General features: G+C 40.9%; 2 protein-coding genes across 2 annotated transcripts in view; both read left to right on the top strand.

The window, feature by feature from the left end:
• The window catches only part of LOC110982033 (membrane frizzled-related protein-like), a 29,003-nt gene extending 13,987 nt beyond the window's left edge, over positions 1–15,016 (top strand). Inside the window, exons 4-6 of the mRNA XM_087142507.1 lie at positions 10,253–10,609; positions 14,121–14,246; positions 15,012–15,016. Coding sequence (XP_086998633.1) covers positions 10,253–10,609; positions 14,121–14,246; positions 15,012–15,016 — 488 coding nt within the window. The remainder of the gene's footprint in view (positions 1–10,252; positions 10,610–14,120; positions 14,247–15,011) is intronic.
• Positions 14,130–16,613, top strand: part of LOC110982060 (uncharacterized) — a 64,171-nt gene continuing 61,687 nt past the window's right edge. Inside the window, exon 1 of the mRNA XM_087142647.1 lies at positions 14,130–14,246. The gene's annotated coding sequence lies outside the window, so the exon portion shown is untranslated. The remainder of the gene's footprint in view (positions 14,247–16,613) is intronic.

The following is a 16,613-nucleotide window of genomic DNA, read 5'->3' as shown; positions in this document are numbered from 1 at the left end:
TAAAATTGCCTCCCATTTATTTTAAAAGAATTTTAAAAATAATCTTTACCAGTCTTTTACAGGTGCCGTCGGAATAGTCGCTTCTCGATAAGAGGGTGGATTCTCTTCGTACTCGCTCCGGTCGTTCTCCCTCCGGTCGTACTCAACCGACTTTGTAAAACTTATTCGCCAAGTTTTTTCATAAGATCTTTTTTTAAAACCGCTGCTCGTTCGTTGGCTAGCGCTTCTGCTCTTTCGTTGACTTGACGTTCAAATTCTTCTTTGGTGTGAGCTTTAGTTTCTTCCAATTTTGTAGACGTATGCGATCTAATCTTTTCTTTCATCTCGTTAAACTTTTTCAGCTCGGATAAAATAAGGACAAATTCTTCCTGGGATATGTCACCGTCTTCAATCGCGTGAGATACGTATTCCTCAATTGTATTTAATTTAGCGTCTGCCAACATTCTAATTTGATCGTGTTTTTTAGTTTTGTGGGTGAGTCTACGGGAGGCGTACTTTAGAATCGCGTAAGCGCCAAACGCACCGATAGCGATTCCTTCCATCACAAGTCCAACGGGACCGGTGATCACTCCCAAAATGGCGGGAATGCCTACGGCTGCCGATGTGGCGCCCAGTGCTTCTACTCCATATTCCACATATCCGAGCGCGGTTAAAAGTCGTTTGATCTTTTTGTAACTATTTTCCCTCGCGTCGCGTTCTCTTTGGATTTGAGATTTAATTTCTTCGATCTTTCTTAGCCTGTAAACCTTTGTTTCCGCTTGTTCAGCCGAGTTTAAAGTCAAATCTGGGTATATGTGAGTCGTCATCTTTTATAATTACGCGTTTTAAAAAATGTCTAACTCGATTAAAATTTTGCCGATGTTATTCAAGAGCTCACCTCTGTCGTTTTTAACAGAAAAAGTCAATTCACTGATGTTCCTGTCGATTAACTTTTTAGGCGTTTCACTGTGATTACAGGTGCGAGGCTCGGTAGCTATCACGTACAGCAAGTCTAAAGTCCGCCCGTTATAAAAGTTGTCAAATGTATTTAATTGTTTGCAATGAATAAACGCGAGTTTCAAGGGGTTTAAATCGTACTTGCCTTCGTAAATAACGTTGGGTAAAAGTTTTATTTTGGGTAAGTTCAGTAGCTTGGACACTTCTTTGTTTAGTCGCAACTTGAGATTGGGGTCCGTAATGGCCAAAGTCACCCGTTTAGATTCCGAGTGAACCTTAAAAGAAACGCCCGGTATCGAGTTTAACAAAAAGTGAAACCAGTCTATGCCGTAATAACCGGGGGATACCACGATGCTTCCTCTTTGACCCTGAGGTAATGGTTCGGATGAGCTTCGCGAATAAAGTCTGTCGTATATAGGCCCAGTTAGCCCCGTCAAAAACAGTCTTTTAGTTAATTCTCTTCTGGGTCTCCTGGGGGAGTTGGTGGTGGTGGTAGGTCGAGTTGGTGGATTCCCTTCGTAGATTTCATCTAAAGCTTGTCTTTGCCCCTCGAGCAGTGAAGCTGATTTAATTTTTTTATCGTCGAGATCAAAAGCTAAACGAACTCGCGTTTCTGATGGTTGTCTTTGGTTTAACTGATCTTCTAAAGCTGCGATTTCTTGGTTTAGCTGCTCAATTTCATCAGCGATGATTCTGATTTCTTCCGCTAACTCGCCTCTTTTATTTGCTTGGATCAATCTGTTTTTAGCTGTTTGTACTAATTCTGGATTGGGAGATGAATCCGTTCTTTCCACTGAGGGCATACCGGGCGGTCGTTCGCCAAGTACCCCCGCTGGCCTACCGTCCAAGTTTGTATCCCACTCAATTTCAGTAGCGTTTGTTACGTTAAAATATACAGCTTCAAACTGAATATTCTTTACTCGGTCGACTTTGTCGCCTTTGGTGTTGTTGATCTCGTTTTTCAATCTAAACGTCTGCGGGTTCTCGGTCAAGTGAAAAGTGTGCGTCTCCATTTTATTATATACGTTTTATATGTCTTGTTTTGCGAGGTTAAACTTCTCCATAGCGTTTTTCCAGTGCTTATCCGAGACTTGAAAAAGTTCTTTAACTTCAGATTCGATTTCCCCAGTGACGTCTTGATAACACACCGCGATTAAAGCCTTCAACGGTTTACCTCTAGAGATCTTACCGTTTAAAACTTGGTTCAACTTGTATTCTATTTCACCCGCTTCGCCGTTTTCAAAAGACAGATTATACTTCAGCAACGTTTTTCTCGATTTTGGCGGCTTAGGTTTTTTCCAAACGTGATGCTTGTAGTATCGATCTCCCATTTCTGCGGCTCCGAACGAAGAAACCCACCCAAAAATTTGACCGCAATGTTTACACACAAATCTTTCGTCCATTTCAATTATTTGGTGGTTACAAGGCGGTCTCGGTTGTACATTTCTCGTTGCCCCAATTATGTGTACTTCCTTTCTATTCAACAAGTGGCAAAGTTCCGCATCAGTCATTTTATATAAGGGTTTATTTATTTAAAGGAAAAAAAAATTAACCCCGGTTAATAGCTAACCGAGGTTAAATTGATTTTTCAAATTTAATCGTCTTTTAATTCAAATCCGCTAAACACTTGCAACGCCGACTTACTCAAAATTAGGCCGTCGTTTGTAATTTTCAACATTGCCGCTGTCACTCTATACCTGACGCTGGCTCCGCAAGACAGTGAACCGTGGGTACCGTAGTATACGTCTTTTGCACAAATAAATGATTGCGCGTCGCATCTCTTATTGATAAATTTATCGATATTTGACGAGTCGATAGATCTTTTTTGGTGATCAAATAGCGAAGCATAGGGATCTATTTTAACGTACATTTGGTTTTTAGCCGTATAAGGCGGTTTAACTACATATTCGATCTTGTTCAATTCATCGATATCGTGACTGGCTTTGTAGGCATTTACGGTGTTAGACGGGAGATTAGACCCTTGAGACTCGATAAATTTATAAACGGCCAAATTTATGTGATCGAGTACGCTTGCCGTAGGTGATTGTATCTGGTAACAAATTTGACGGCCCTGGGTGTTTTCGGACGTTTTATCTCGAGTGCCATATTTGTAAAGTGGGTTTATACCGTAACAGGGTTCCGTCGTCATAATCAACAGGCGTTTGTTTTGGTCGTTGTGATGGTAAAAAATGGGTGAAGTGTAGATCCCTTCTTTAACCACGGGATTTGAAATGATTAATTTACTCGGGTCAAAGGGGCCATAGGTAACATTGGGATCGCAGTTGTCGACATTTAGGCGCTCGTGGTCGTCTGAAACGATAAATACTTGAGTTGACATGGTTCTTATTTATAATTAGGTTTCTAAAATTTTTCTCATTTTTATTCAGGCGGGATTTCTACTTTAATTAAATGTTCGACGTCAGCGTTGTATTCAATAATTAATCCAATTTTGTATAAGTCCGCGTCGAGTTTAGTAGCTGAATCGGGCAATGACTCGTTCTCTCCCACGTGCCTCAGCTTTTTATGCTTGCCGTCTACGAGCACCACGTGATCCATTCCTTCCAACTCGACACAATTTACGCAGCAGGTGCAGTACGTAGAACCAAAACATTCGATACAATTGACACAGTCATAACAGTCCTCGCAACTGTCCAAGGCATTCGAATTTCTGCAGTCGTATGAATTAAAACAAGCCACGCAATTTATACATCTACTGCAATCGTCGCTGGTGAAGCAGTCCTTACATCTTACGCAGTCTTGACATTCGTGACAATTGCGCCACTCTTTACAACCGATGCATTTGCGTAAACTTTTGGAATTAAAACAACGAGAGCAACCGTACGAATCTATCAAGTCAACCGAATTTCTCGTGTCTTTGCAAAAATAACAATTCACGTTTGTAGTTTGATCTACCATTTATTTTTATGTATTTTTATTTTTTTTTATCAATTTTTTCTCGCGAGTGATTGCCAGTCACGAGTTGTTTACAACCGGAGTCAAAAGTTCAGTGGAAATCCCCAGCGCTAGTCACGAGTTGTTTAGCCAGCGAGCGAGCGGCGCCGGGGTCAAAAGGTGAGCGAGCGTAGCGAGCGGTGAGTGCGATGGGTGAAAGGGGGTGAAAAGGGCGTGTGCTCCAGAACTCTCCAATCCCTACTACTACAACATATCAGAGGCAAGTCTGATAAGAATAACTTGGTATGGTATAAGTTGGTATACTGCATATGGTACTTGGTCATGTAAGTAGGCGTGGTAGGCTAAACTAATGTCAAATTCTACAACAAAATTATACAGGATTTGAGCCTTGAAAGACATTCAGACACTCACACATACCTTTTTCCTTGCTCTCTGTGACATCCACATTCCCTAGTTGTATCTATTGCTCACACTTGACTATTTGCCTATGAATTTTGTGATGTTGAGTGAACCTGCATTTTCGGTGAAAACCAAATCTCCCCGAATCTTGCATTTGCAAAATTTATTAACTTGTACAAGTTGTGCTGATTTAGATACTGACTACAGTTGTCGGTAACACAGCGCTCCTTACTGTCACAGTCCGAAACTTTCCACCTTTTCTCGACAGCCACGGCAGCATGTGAATGATCTCTAGTCTGGTTTCAGTGGCTAATAGAAATTTAGAAAAAGAGGGGGTATTTTTAATCTGGAAACCAGACTTTGATGTGCGCCCTCTTGTGTTAAAAAGTCATTATGTATGGAGGCTTTGGGCAGGGGAAAGTGGGGAAGGATGGCCCAGTTTTCCTAACGACGACTTCTTCAAAAAACCAAACCATTAAATGCCGCGTTGGAAAGTCTGTAAAGAAAGGACGCAAGTGTAAACCACCACGAAAAATTCCATTATATTTTTAATCTTTGTAGTATAGTTATGACTAATTATTCAAAATCCAACACGTCCCACCTTGCCCCACGTGATTGGGGCAAGATGGGACATCGATTCCAAACTGATTTCCCCATTGCTTTATGTACAGATTATTACCATGCTTTTTATTTGCAAGGCAAGGGATACATTATTGTTGCATATTAATTATTAGTGGTCCGTTCTAGGGTTTGAAGACAATTTAATCGCTTCCCTCAATGGTTAAGTCACTTGGGATGTTCGAAAATGTACGCCTAGTGGTAACTGCATAAAATTATGATGGGGTACTGTCCCATCTTGCGTCAGACGAGCTGTCCAATCCTGCCCCATATGTATGCAGTTTATTGATGAAGCCACTGTAAAATACATGCACAGAGTTGCATACTTATAGCTCTTCTGTGACACAACAGACTAATAACCTGGTCAAACTACGTGTCAAAGAGAAATGAGGACGCGGGGAGACCTTCGGTGTGTGTGTGTGTTTGGTGACCCCCTGCACCATTTATTCAATTTATTCATATGATGGTATTCATGGAAATTGGTGGGAACAAAATAACGAAGGGCTCGTGGAGAGACGAGTGCTCGGTCAGGATGCAGTGATCGGTGATCAGTGGAAGATCTCTGACCAATGGATATTTAGTTCTGGAAAATATAAGAGCATGAATAATCATTAAGTATTAAAGGAACAGGAATACGCCACTAACGTCGTGTGTGCAAAAGTGTACAGTCCTACATGCAATACGGCACGTGTATGATTGGAAGGGCATCCATTTTCGAAACCTCGTGTGGCGAGACCTTTTGCTCAGCTCAAACACAGAAGGTTGGAACAATAATGTATTCATAATGGTACAAACGATAACTGGTTATTAACAATGGGAATAATCACGGGTGCAATAACTAGGAGTAATCATGGATATAGGTTTTTAAAACAGGAAATTGTTGCTCACCATTCACAGCCAGCCCCACACTCCTCGTTTCTCGCGGCTGCTTAATCAGTTCGCCGCAGGCTTGCTTGGTGGCGCCCTTCACTGCTATATAAATTGCAACACTACGCAATATTACAACTCTGCAGCCTACTGCAATTGCTAGGTATTACTAAACATCTCACCTCCGTAAAAGTTAAAGTCCCCCAGTACCTTTTTTTTTTATTTTTCCGAGAAGACTCAAGACCAACGATACGTGTTTCTGATGCAAATATGCCTGTTATCTTTTGTCGGTTTATTCACAGCACTAAATTACAGCGCCTTCTGATGCTTGCTGATAAAGTTATCAAGCTGTCCCATCTTGCCCCATGTCCCATCATGCCCCATCTTCCCCAACAAAATTTAAATTGGGAATACGAAAAATGAAAACAAACGGTCAAAATCCTAATCAAAATTGTTTAAACTAACAGAAAAGGTCTTTCCAAAAATACCCCAATTTGTCTATTTCTGATTTGATTGCATTTCGGTTACGATTTGTTCAGTTAAATATTCGGTATGTTATGTACTGTTTGTCCTCCCCAATGGAGAAATGCATTGAATTGTGCACAAAATACAACGAATTTAATGACGGATTTCTCCCCTTTGTACCCTTTCGTTACAATGACAACATCAACTAGTGAATTTCCCACAATCAAAACTGTTTCCGAAGTGGGTGCAACGAGATGACAGGAAAACCGGGTGCGTTTCATGGCTTACTATTAACCTCCAGCGCTGCAGTGAAGTTATCACCGTCGCTCCTTGGTGTATTGCTTGGGTGATTCGTCTCTCAGTAAGTGGTGGTACGCGTTACACTTGTGAAACTAGACGACGACATGGAGCCCCGGCTTTCTAAACAACCGCCGGTTACAGAAAGGGATCATTACGACTCAAAGTGACCACTTTGTGACCACATTAATTGGCACCAACCAAACAGCAGCAAAGCAAACGGGAGCATATCTACTCCTAACTGAGACGTCTTGCAATTAAGTTGTTCAATAAATTTGGGGCCGAAAAGAGTGACTTGGAATTTCATTCGACTTGACTCCAAACCATCATATTTGTTTCTTCTGAGAAGTTGAAGGATTTGCTCGAAAGCCTACATTATTCCTAAAACAATCTTTTCTACAGGTTTCAATGAAAGGTTTCCTTTTGTCCTGACAAATTCATCTATGGTGGACTTTACTTTTTACAGGAACAAGTATTTTTTTTGAACACGTATCCTGTCATCCCTCAAGGCGTATTCACCCCACTCTCTGTGCGGATGATTATTTAATCCCATTAAAAGAAATCTGTATTTATTATTTGTCCAGGTTAAGCAGAGAATGACATATTTGAAAAAATAAAACGATTTTCCTTGATATTCTAAATACATGCCTTTTGCAGTGTATAACTGACATCCATTTCTTGAAACTGACAGGAAAAAAACGGTTTTGAAGCAGCTGGTTATATCCACTACCAAGTTGTAGCTTGACCCGGGTATCATTATGGAAAGATGTGGTTGTTAAGTTATTCAGTTTTTGTTTTATTTACCCATGAATCAAACACGCTAGTTTTAATATTAATTCAAGAAAATGAAATCCAAATTCTCAATTTTTATCAACTTTTTTAAAGTCACATAAAACAAACAGGTAATGATCGGTAGGATTAGGCCTATTCATTTTATGAAGTTGATGTTGCTTTATACGATGACATGATCCCCACCCCAAAGATTAAATCCTACCCTCTGAATTGCACTGAAATGCATATTACGGCACAAACGAATGGGAACGTATCACGTAGATAAACAAAAACCACATTTGAAGTCAAGGGCTATTATTATTATTATCTTACAAAAGAGCGTTAATCCACACACCCGAAGAAATATTCATCATAAACGCACTGGATAAACTTAACCGCAAGGTCTATGAGTTTGTACAAGATAAAGATATAGAGCTGACGAGAAAAGGTATATCGTCTAAACTGCCTAAATGCACCAATACGGCATTTTCGACGAGCAGACACGGGAAAGATATATATTTTCATGTCCCTGTTATTATCTGCCCAATTGAAAGCCACGAAACTATTTTACATGCGGAACCCATCAGCTTTTAATAATGTTTGAAATTCTTTTTAAAATCATTTATTCCTGAAGAGCTACCAAAAAGGGTCAGGAGCCATTTTTTGTTGTGATTATTTACTTTCCTTCTCGTCGTCTACCTTTACAATTTTTTGCGTGTCTGGGACCGTTTACTCATAATACTGACTCAGTTAATGCAATCTTTACTGTTTTAACATTCCAAACATTGATTACAATCGTAACGTTCAACGCAAAGATGGAAATTGTTACACGGTTTGCAATAGACACAGTCTTTACGGTAGACAACTGATACAAGACTTAAATCTAGTGCACTTAAAACTACAAAGTCAAAACAGATCAGTTGTTAATTTTCACGATGTTGACAAACTTTGCGACATTTGCAGTCTTTACTGACTTCTATAACTAAATAAAAATCTTTATAGCACTCAAATTTTGAAAAACAAACAAAAACACACATAGCACGAGAGTTAAAAAAAGGCCAATAAAATTTAGGGTTTGACCCTAAGCAGGTACTTCGTACTTCTTTCAGGGTTCATAATTAGGTTCGAGGGCTTCGATTCTTTCCCTGTATTGATACCCAGTCAATTAGGCGAAATCCCCCACATTGGGCTGGTTCCAGTGTCAACATATTCCCCAACTTTTCTGATTCATTTCACAAAGATTTGATGCTATTTTAAGTAGGCCAAACGATGAAAAATTCTGTAACAGGAAATAATGCACTCCGGGGAAAAATGTTACCTTGCTTCAAGCTAAATAAAGTTTACAGGTTTTAAAGTGACACTTATTAAAAAAGACTGCATTTTTTCTACAACTTTGCAATCTGCTGGGTGCCCGAAGAAGGTCACACGGGTAAAAATGGGTCAAAAGGTCACTTTGTGTTTTTCCAGAAATTGATAAAGCAGTACGTGAAATGCCTTTCATATCATATACATTTCGTCTGAAGTAGATACATCATTCTTACGTGCTATTGTATTTTGGTGATGGTGGTGTTGCCCGGAAAAGGACGTTAGCACGTAACGCTGAAGCAACAAAAACTGCGCTAGCGTCCCAATGAAGAGTCGATGTCAATCAAAGTATGTTCCCAGTGGAATGTCGTTAGGATTTCACATGGTGCATTAATGTCGCACCGTTTTAGGCACGGGGTATCCCGGGAAAAGGTTGTTAGCATAAACCGTAAATTACTGTTAATTTCATTCCTCCCTCACATGCACACTGTTATTTGGAATATCAACAAACTTCAGTCAAAAACACAGGCTTGTGTGATTTTTAATTAGAAATATGAGCACAAAATAGTCGATTATCTCTAAAAGTAGCTTTTTCGTGCCCGAGCTGTAGGCGTCCTTTTCCCTTTAGCAATCTACAAGCGTCTTTTAAGCAATCACGTTATAGAAAATGTTATAGTACACGCAAATAAAAGGAGGCTAACTTAAATAAACAAAACAAATCAGAACATCCGAACTTTAATACGAGTGCACACTGGTCCCGCAGAGGTCGACCTTGTCGTAAATGCATGTAATCTAGGAGTTGTGTTTGTTGATCACATGCTATCGACGCATTAACAACATGTGTCGTGTTGCCTCTCATTATTTCTAGACGATTAGCCAGTAGACCATTCACTCTGGACCTTACTGCTGTGATGCTTTCTTTTTAGTCACAAAATTTTCAGTTCTGTACTTGGAGGCACCTGTTCACTCCAAACCATAGATTAAGATGAATGTGTGAATATCTTGTCCATGGACAAAACTCAAAAGGATGGTAGTGTCTGATGACCCTCTGAACCTTAATTTAAAATTATTCACCTGTTCTAGATTCCCGAACCAGAAACTAAATAAATTCTCGGTAAATTATTGTTCGGAGAACATTAAGCGTGTCTCAACTTGAGTAAGTGAAATATTTTCCGCATTGACTTCCTTTTTTCTTGTATTTTGTTATATTCCAAATGATTTTGCTGAGAATGTTAACCTTAAAACGACGAGTGAGTTTTGACTGCTCTTAGCATCGTTACACCTCTATATATATTTATTGTACAGGAGCCATTTAAATATACTCTGGTCATTCATGTGCGTGACATTCAAATGAAAGGGAGCAAACGTTTTTGTCTTTGATAGGCTGAGAACGAGCAGATGCAGTCGCTGAGGAAACGATAACAGACATAAAATATTTCCTTCTCTAGTCATTAGAATAGAGTTACTGTTAATGAAGTAAGATTTTATTCTTTAAAGTGACATTAAAATGGAAACCTTTATGTAGAAAGATTAGAAAAGACTTCCAACAAACGAAAACAATTAAAATGATTGAAATGGATTTCTATGATTTTCGTCGTAAGCATAATGCTGTGAAGTGCTGTAGCACATCACAAAAGCAACCATATTTCTTTGTATTCGGTTTAAATTTCCTTTCCTGCAGGTTTTTGCGGTGAGAGGATCTTCAACGTGGACAGAGGCTCGTTTTCATCCCCAGGATACCCGAATAGCTACCCATCAAACCTTGACTGCAAGTGGCAAATCAAAGCAGAGCCAGCAACAAACAGCACACTAATAACGGAAATTCTGCACTTCAAAACGGAAAAACGCTACGATGTCGTAGAGTTAGAGGGGCGCACCTTTTATGGAAACGCTCCTCAAACGTTCAGTTTGTCTGGCACAACGAAAGTTCGCGGCATCATCTTCAGATCATCGGAGGTGAATGTATCAATGACGTCTGATTCATCTGCCGAATTCAGCGGGTTTTTGCTGGCGCTTAAAGGCAGTATCGGCATAGTTGGTAAGTAAAGAGCTAGTGTGGGCACTATTTCACCTTTGCTGATCACGTTCCACCGTCCTTTTCTCTTCAACTCATGTTGCTAGTCTTTTTACAAACCATACACCTGGTGGAAGACCAACATCATGACAAGAGAATGGTACAAACAGAAAAAAGAGACATGCACACGACAGCATTTGGCAAAAATAATTAACACATAAAGATTACCAGTCACCCAATCCAAAGGCACTTCATTAAAAAAAAAGAGATTTAAAAGATTCACTTTATTCTAGAAAAAACACTTCAAAAGACGTTTTACTAAAGAAGTGACATGTCTGCCCCTAGTGGCCTGTCGATGGGAAGCGTGGGTCTGACTTGATTGCCCCAATGCCTCTTGACGTAACTAAACAATACGTTACTCAAAAACAGAAAATACCGAGATGTCTGACTATCGCTCCTTTGCTCAACCAATACACCAGCAGTGGGCACTGTTTATTGGGAGGACTTTGTGACCAGACTTGGCCGAGAGTAGTGAGCCCCCTGTGGCTTGTCGATATCACACCAAGCAACCACTGCCAATTGGCCTAGTTTGTTAACATTTTCCGGGCCTTTTCCCCCTGCATATTTTAAAAGCCTTTTAAACTGACGTTTTTGTTCTTGGTGACGACGCGACGGCTCCTCACCTCCGGGCAAATAAGTTAACAGTCAAAGTGGATAGACATCGTGTCACTTAGCAGTTTTTTGGGTGTACTGTTTTAAGTTTCTTGGTTGTGGCCTTTTCAGTGTTAGGTTCAGAGGTGGGGAAAGTATATGGTGGAACAGTTCCACCATTGCTGCCAATGCCATGAAGGTCTGCATACCACGCCAGGTTCATATTGATTGACGTAGAAAGAGAACTTGTGCCACCTTTTGCCTTTCATAAAATAAAATTCCGAGAATTTTACTTATTACATTGGAGCCGTAGTTTTAATAGAGAAAAACTGCTGTAGTGCTATTTGAGGGAATTGAAAAAATGAGCGAGGAAATATGGCGCTTGGTTCTTAACTCCAACTAGAATGTTTATTAACTAGGGATCTGCAAGGTTCAGTTCACATAAAGTTTGTTTGGTGCAGTGGTGACCCAAGCGGGAATGTAGTAACCATGGAAACCAAGTGACCTGTGATAATTATGGAAGGCTATAAACTGCGCAGCCCATGTAAACTGGAAAAAACTCTGGTAGCCCGTGACTAGTGAAACTGTCACCCGTGTCCCGTGGTTCTACAAAATATAAGAACAGGAATAATTTCCGAAAGGCAATTGACACGGGCATGTGGCCTTAATAGTTATGTGTGAGCAGAAGTAAATGGAATAAAATACAAACAGGAATTGACTAAACACTGTGCAAAACTACACTGTAACTTACACTTAAAATATTATGGATAACTTTGATTCTACTGGAGACAAAAAGGGCCCCTGAAATCCTCCAAATTATAAAGGAACGATCTCACTTACTTTTCAGATTCACGCACGGGGTTGGTCTGGGATAATTTGCGGTTAAGTAGGCTGGTTTGAGAGTCACAGTTAACCTTGGGATTTGGAGAAGTTTAGGTGGGAAAAATGAAGTGTGAAATTTGGCAAAATAATCACATTTGACGGAATGACTGGCTGGTGATTAGATATGCAAAATATTGGGGGCGCTTTTGATTGAGACCGTTAGGGGTCCAGTCCACTAATTCAAGCCCCATTGAAAACAGTGTAAAATCAGCACTGTTCAGGGCCCAATAGCATACACGCCAACATCCCTGAGATTTCTGAAACACAAATTAATTCTTGTCTGGTCACTTATCTTTCAATTTCTTTTCAATTTTTTGTGGGTTAACCAATTACATTTTGAATTATTCCCACAAAACAAAATTACCCCCAAAAAGTGATTTTTCCAAAGTCTGATTGCAGCCATTTTTCAAGTGGCAACCCTCAACTTTCTGGGGCACTTAGGACCATTTTTCAACCGTAGTTTCTGAGCCCTTCTGCTCTCACATGAAAGCTCAAAGACCCAGGGAGTTGATCCCGGCAACGATTTACATAATCTCGTCATTTTGGGGGCCAAACAATCTCCTTTTTTAAAAAAGATACTGTGGGGGCACTTTTAATGCTAATGAGCTGGCCAGAAATTCTCACTTGAATTAGTGGTCTGCACCCTTTAGGCTGTCAACTTATAACTAGGTGAATCAACAGAGGGCGCCGTTCAAGTCTCACTGTCTGTCGATGCTTACTAACACGAATATTCATTCAGCCATACCTGAAGAAATATGGGCTGGAGAGCAGTAAAAAAACCTAAGTAAAAGCAGAAAAAGACCTAGAATTATGTATCTGTGAGACTTTGCAAAAGTAAAACATATCTCAGTGATGGAAAACCATATTCTATCAACACACATATTTCGTAATACGGTTTTTGTAGACGTCTTCAAAGTTCCCTACCTCAGTTATTTTGTCGAAGAGTATCTTGTGGATGTGGAGTTTTACCAGAGTGGGTAATTATTACCAAGAAATTTCTTAAGCTTAAGATGGTGTTTTTCAAATATGATATGCTATTTGTTTGACCCTGGCTGATTGACAGTTCTAAACCTATGTGACTTCAGTGTGACTTCACCGGGGACTAGGTACTTACCACGCTATAAGCTAGGCGACTTTGTAGCTACACCCTATTCAGGATTTTTGAGTGCTCCTTAGAGACACTCTGGTCATAGTGGTGTGCTTCCTAATGCACTCGTAGGCACTGACCTTATCAGGTCAATTTAGTCAACCTCGACTCCGTGAGCTGCTTGCGCGTTCTTCGAGGATCGCGAAGGGCGTGATGCCGGACCAACATGAAGCGGCAAGGCCATGCCCATGGGAAAAAGTTGCACTTTAGTACAATGCAGTCGCGGGATGGCGCTATTTGAAAAATGTTCAAAAACATCCACGATATACATAAATCGTCTTTAAGCACTGCACATTAATTGTATTTTCGTACTTCCTTGGAAATAATCCAAGTCCAAAGCAAAACATCTAAGTATGTTTGGGGGATTAGTCTGTGGTGGGGGAGGGATCTCAGTGACCAAAATTGGGAGACTTCCAAGATAGCACCAGTCTTTGCCTTATCCAGCATAATTGGATCAGCAGGATATGCCCAGAGGTATACAACATTTTACAGTGTGGAGAGCCGCGAGGCTCCAGTGGGACATTCGGCAACGATCCAAGGCAGTGACAAGAGTGACCTACTACACTTTTCCGGGGTGGGGGTGGTAATTTTTACACAAACATATGGGAGTATGAGTTTGCATGCAAACATATAGAAGTAGGTATTTTCCCAACAACGTTGTGGCGCTTCTAGAATGACCGAGCCACCCCTCCCCGTAAAGTGAAAGGGAGGTTAATGGAATTCCTAAAATCGAGGTGAGGCTGTCTTAGCTAGTTTGTCAGGTGATCAAACAAGTGATTTGTGTCACACAATTTTTCACACTCCCTCGTTTGAGGGGTCAGTTTGTGAACGGAAAAATCATAACTTTCCCCGCAGGTCCACCCTCATGTGAAGTTTTCAACAGTAGTCTTTTCGACTGTGAAGACGGCTCCTGCGTGTCTCCAGAAGCCAGATGCGATGGGCGCGAAGACTGCCTCAACGGACGAGATGAGCAAGACTGTGGTAAGCATTGTTTGTTATAAAATTATCTCTGATTTTTCTTTAAAAATATCAATACATTTAGTGGATAAGTGTGCTTGTTAAATGAATTATTGAAAAATCATATTCAGGCTATCGGAATGGGGTTTTTATCATATTATAGGCGAGTGCAGAAATTTGTTCGGTTTCCTATTGCTTTACTAGCCTGAAGGTGCTATCAATTATCAGCACTGCAATAAAGTTATCACTGCCGCCCCTTGGTGATTCGTCTCTCAATATGTGGCGGTACACGTTACACTTGTCAAACTAAATGACGACACAGAGCCCCGCTTTCCTAGACAACCGCCGGTTACAGACAGGGATCATAACAACTCAAAGAGACCACTTATTAAACGACTCAAACCCAACCTCGGCAAAGCAAACGGAAACCTGTGCTTCTAACTAAGACGTCCCGCAAAAGGGATTGGGTTGTTCAATAAATTTGGGGCCGAAAAGAGTGACTTGGAATTTCATTCGACTTGACTCCAAACCATCATATTTGTTTCTTGTGGGAAGTTGAAGGATTCGCTAGAACGCCTATATTATTCCTATCATGCAACATTCTTTTTAACAGGTTTCAATAAAAAGTTTCCTTTTGTGCTGAAAATACATTTATAGTGGGCTTCACTTTTACAGTAACAAGTGTTTTTTGGAAAAAGTATCCTGTCATCCTTCGAGACGTATTCAACCCACTCTCTGTGCGGATGATTATTTAGTTCCGTTAAAAATCTGTAATAATGATTTGTTCAGGTTAAGCACAGAATGACCCATATTTAAATTTAAAACGATTTCCCTTGATACTATAAATACATGTCTTTCGCAAAGTATAGCTGACATCCATTTCTTGAAACTGGCACGCAAAAACCGTCTTGAAACAGCTGGTTATATCCACTACCAAATTGTAGCTTGACCCGAGTATCGTGATGGCAAGGTGCGGTTCTCTTCCGCAGGGGGCGGCATCGCCAGGAATCTGTCCTGTTAAGGTAAAAGCAAGTCTGGTCCCAGCCAATTGGGCTCATCAGGCCGGTGTTTATCTCCGGTTTCCTTGGTATAAAACGACTGAGAATATTTCTATTCCCCCTGGATGGGATGCCAGTACATCGCAGGTTGCTTCCCCAGCTAATGCTGGTACCCATTTATGCTCCTGGGCGGAGAGAGGCAAGCAGGAGTGAAGTGACTTGCCAAGGGCCACAACACACAGCCACCAGCTGGATTCGAACCTCCAACCCTATGATTTGAAGCCACAGACCCTAACCACTTGGCCAAATGCTGTAGAGGTAAGAAAATGACAGCCAGGCCTCCCAATGGTCAGCCCGACAGACAGACAGATTTGCCAAATCTTACTATTTTCGACTGATTTATCATGGGAGTCTTTACTGTCGCTCCATTCCTCTTCACTGGTGAAGCCTTCTGCGAGTAAACAGAAAACATTGAAATCCATCAGTTAAAGTACACGTACGTTTACAGGTATCTGGCTGTCTCTTCTTGGCGTTGGAGTGGTGGAGTGAGGGTGGAGGTGGCTGGAAAAAATGGAACATTATATTTGGAGTTCTTTGGGCAAGATACACCTATTGAGGTGATTTTTGGCCCATTTTTCCTTGTATTTGTCTATTTTTCCTTCTTTGGGGGGGTGATTAGGAAGGAAAATAATGTGTCAGGCAGGGTCTGATGTCCTTAACAGTGTGAGTCTGGGCTTTGTTGAGGTAGTTTGAAATCAAGCCCTGCCCTGCTGGGAAGACAGGTTGCCCCTCTCCAAACTTAGGAAAAGTCTTGACAGTTTGGTGACCCACCGTACAGTATCTGCCAACTGGTAGTATTCGCGATGTACCCGTAGATCGTGGCCCAGGAAGTTGGCTAGAGTTTCGAGCTGATTTTCCAGTAATTCAAGAATTTGAGATGCAGTTGTTATATGTTTACGAAGTTTGGTGGACCGGATGCTGGATGCATTGTCAAGGCCAGCCTTATCTGCATGTGCCCATAAACAGTCAGTCCTTCGTACATGGCCTCTCCCGCTATAACAGCATCGTGTGAACACGAAGTTGCTGTCTTGGGCTACTCCAGCTTGATGTCTTGTTTGGGACCAGGGCATTCAACCACCTTACTACCTCGTTAAGAAGCACAGGAACAGTTCTGCTTTTCTTACCGACTATTTTGACAACACAGAACATCTTACACAATGGCGTTCTAAATCACTCAACAGGCATTCCCCTTTAGTTTTGCTGTGCTGTGCTTGTGGAAATATTCCAGTTTCATTTTTGAAACCTCCTCCTGCCTTTTAAGCCTGAACATGCATGAGGAAGCAGAGAGTGATTTTATTCAATTTGTTTGCCCCGAGCAACCTGGAGAAGTTGC

This window comes from Acanthaster planci, linkage group LG10, assembly GCF_054643075.1.
Source record: "Acanthaster planci isolate LZ-2023a linkage group LG10, COTS_SCS, whole genome shotgun sequence".
NCBI lineage: Eukaryota > Metazoa > Echinodermata > Asteroidea > Valvatida > Acanthasteridae > Acanthaster > Acanthaster planci.
This window is presented reverse-complemented; position numbering and strand designations above follow the sequence as displayed.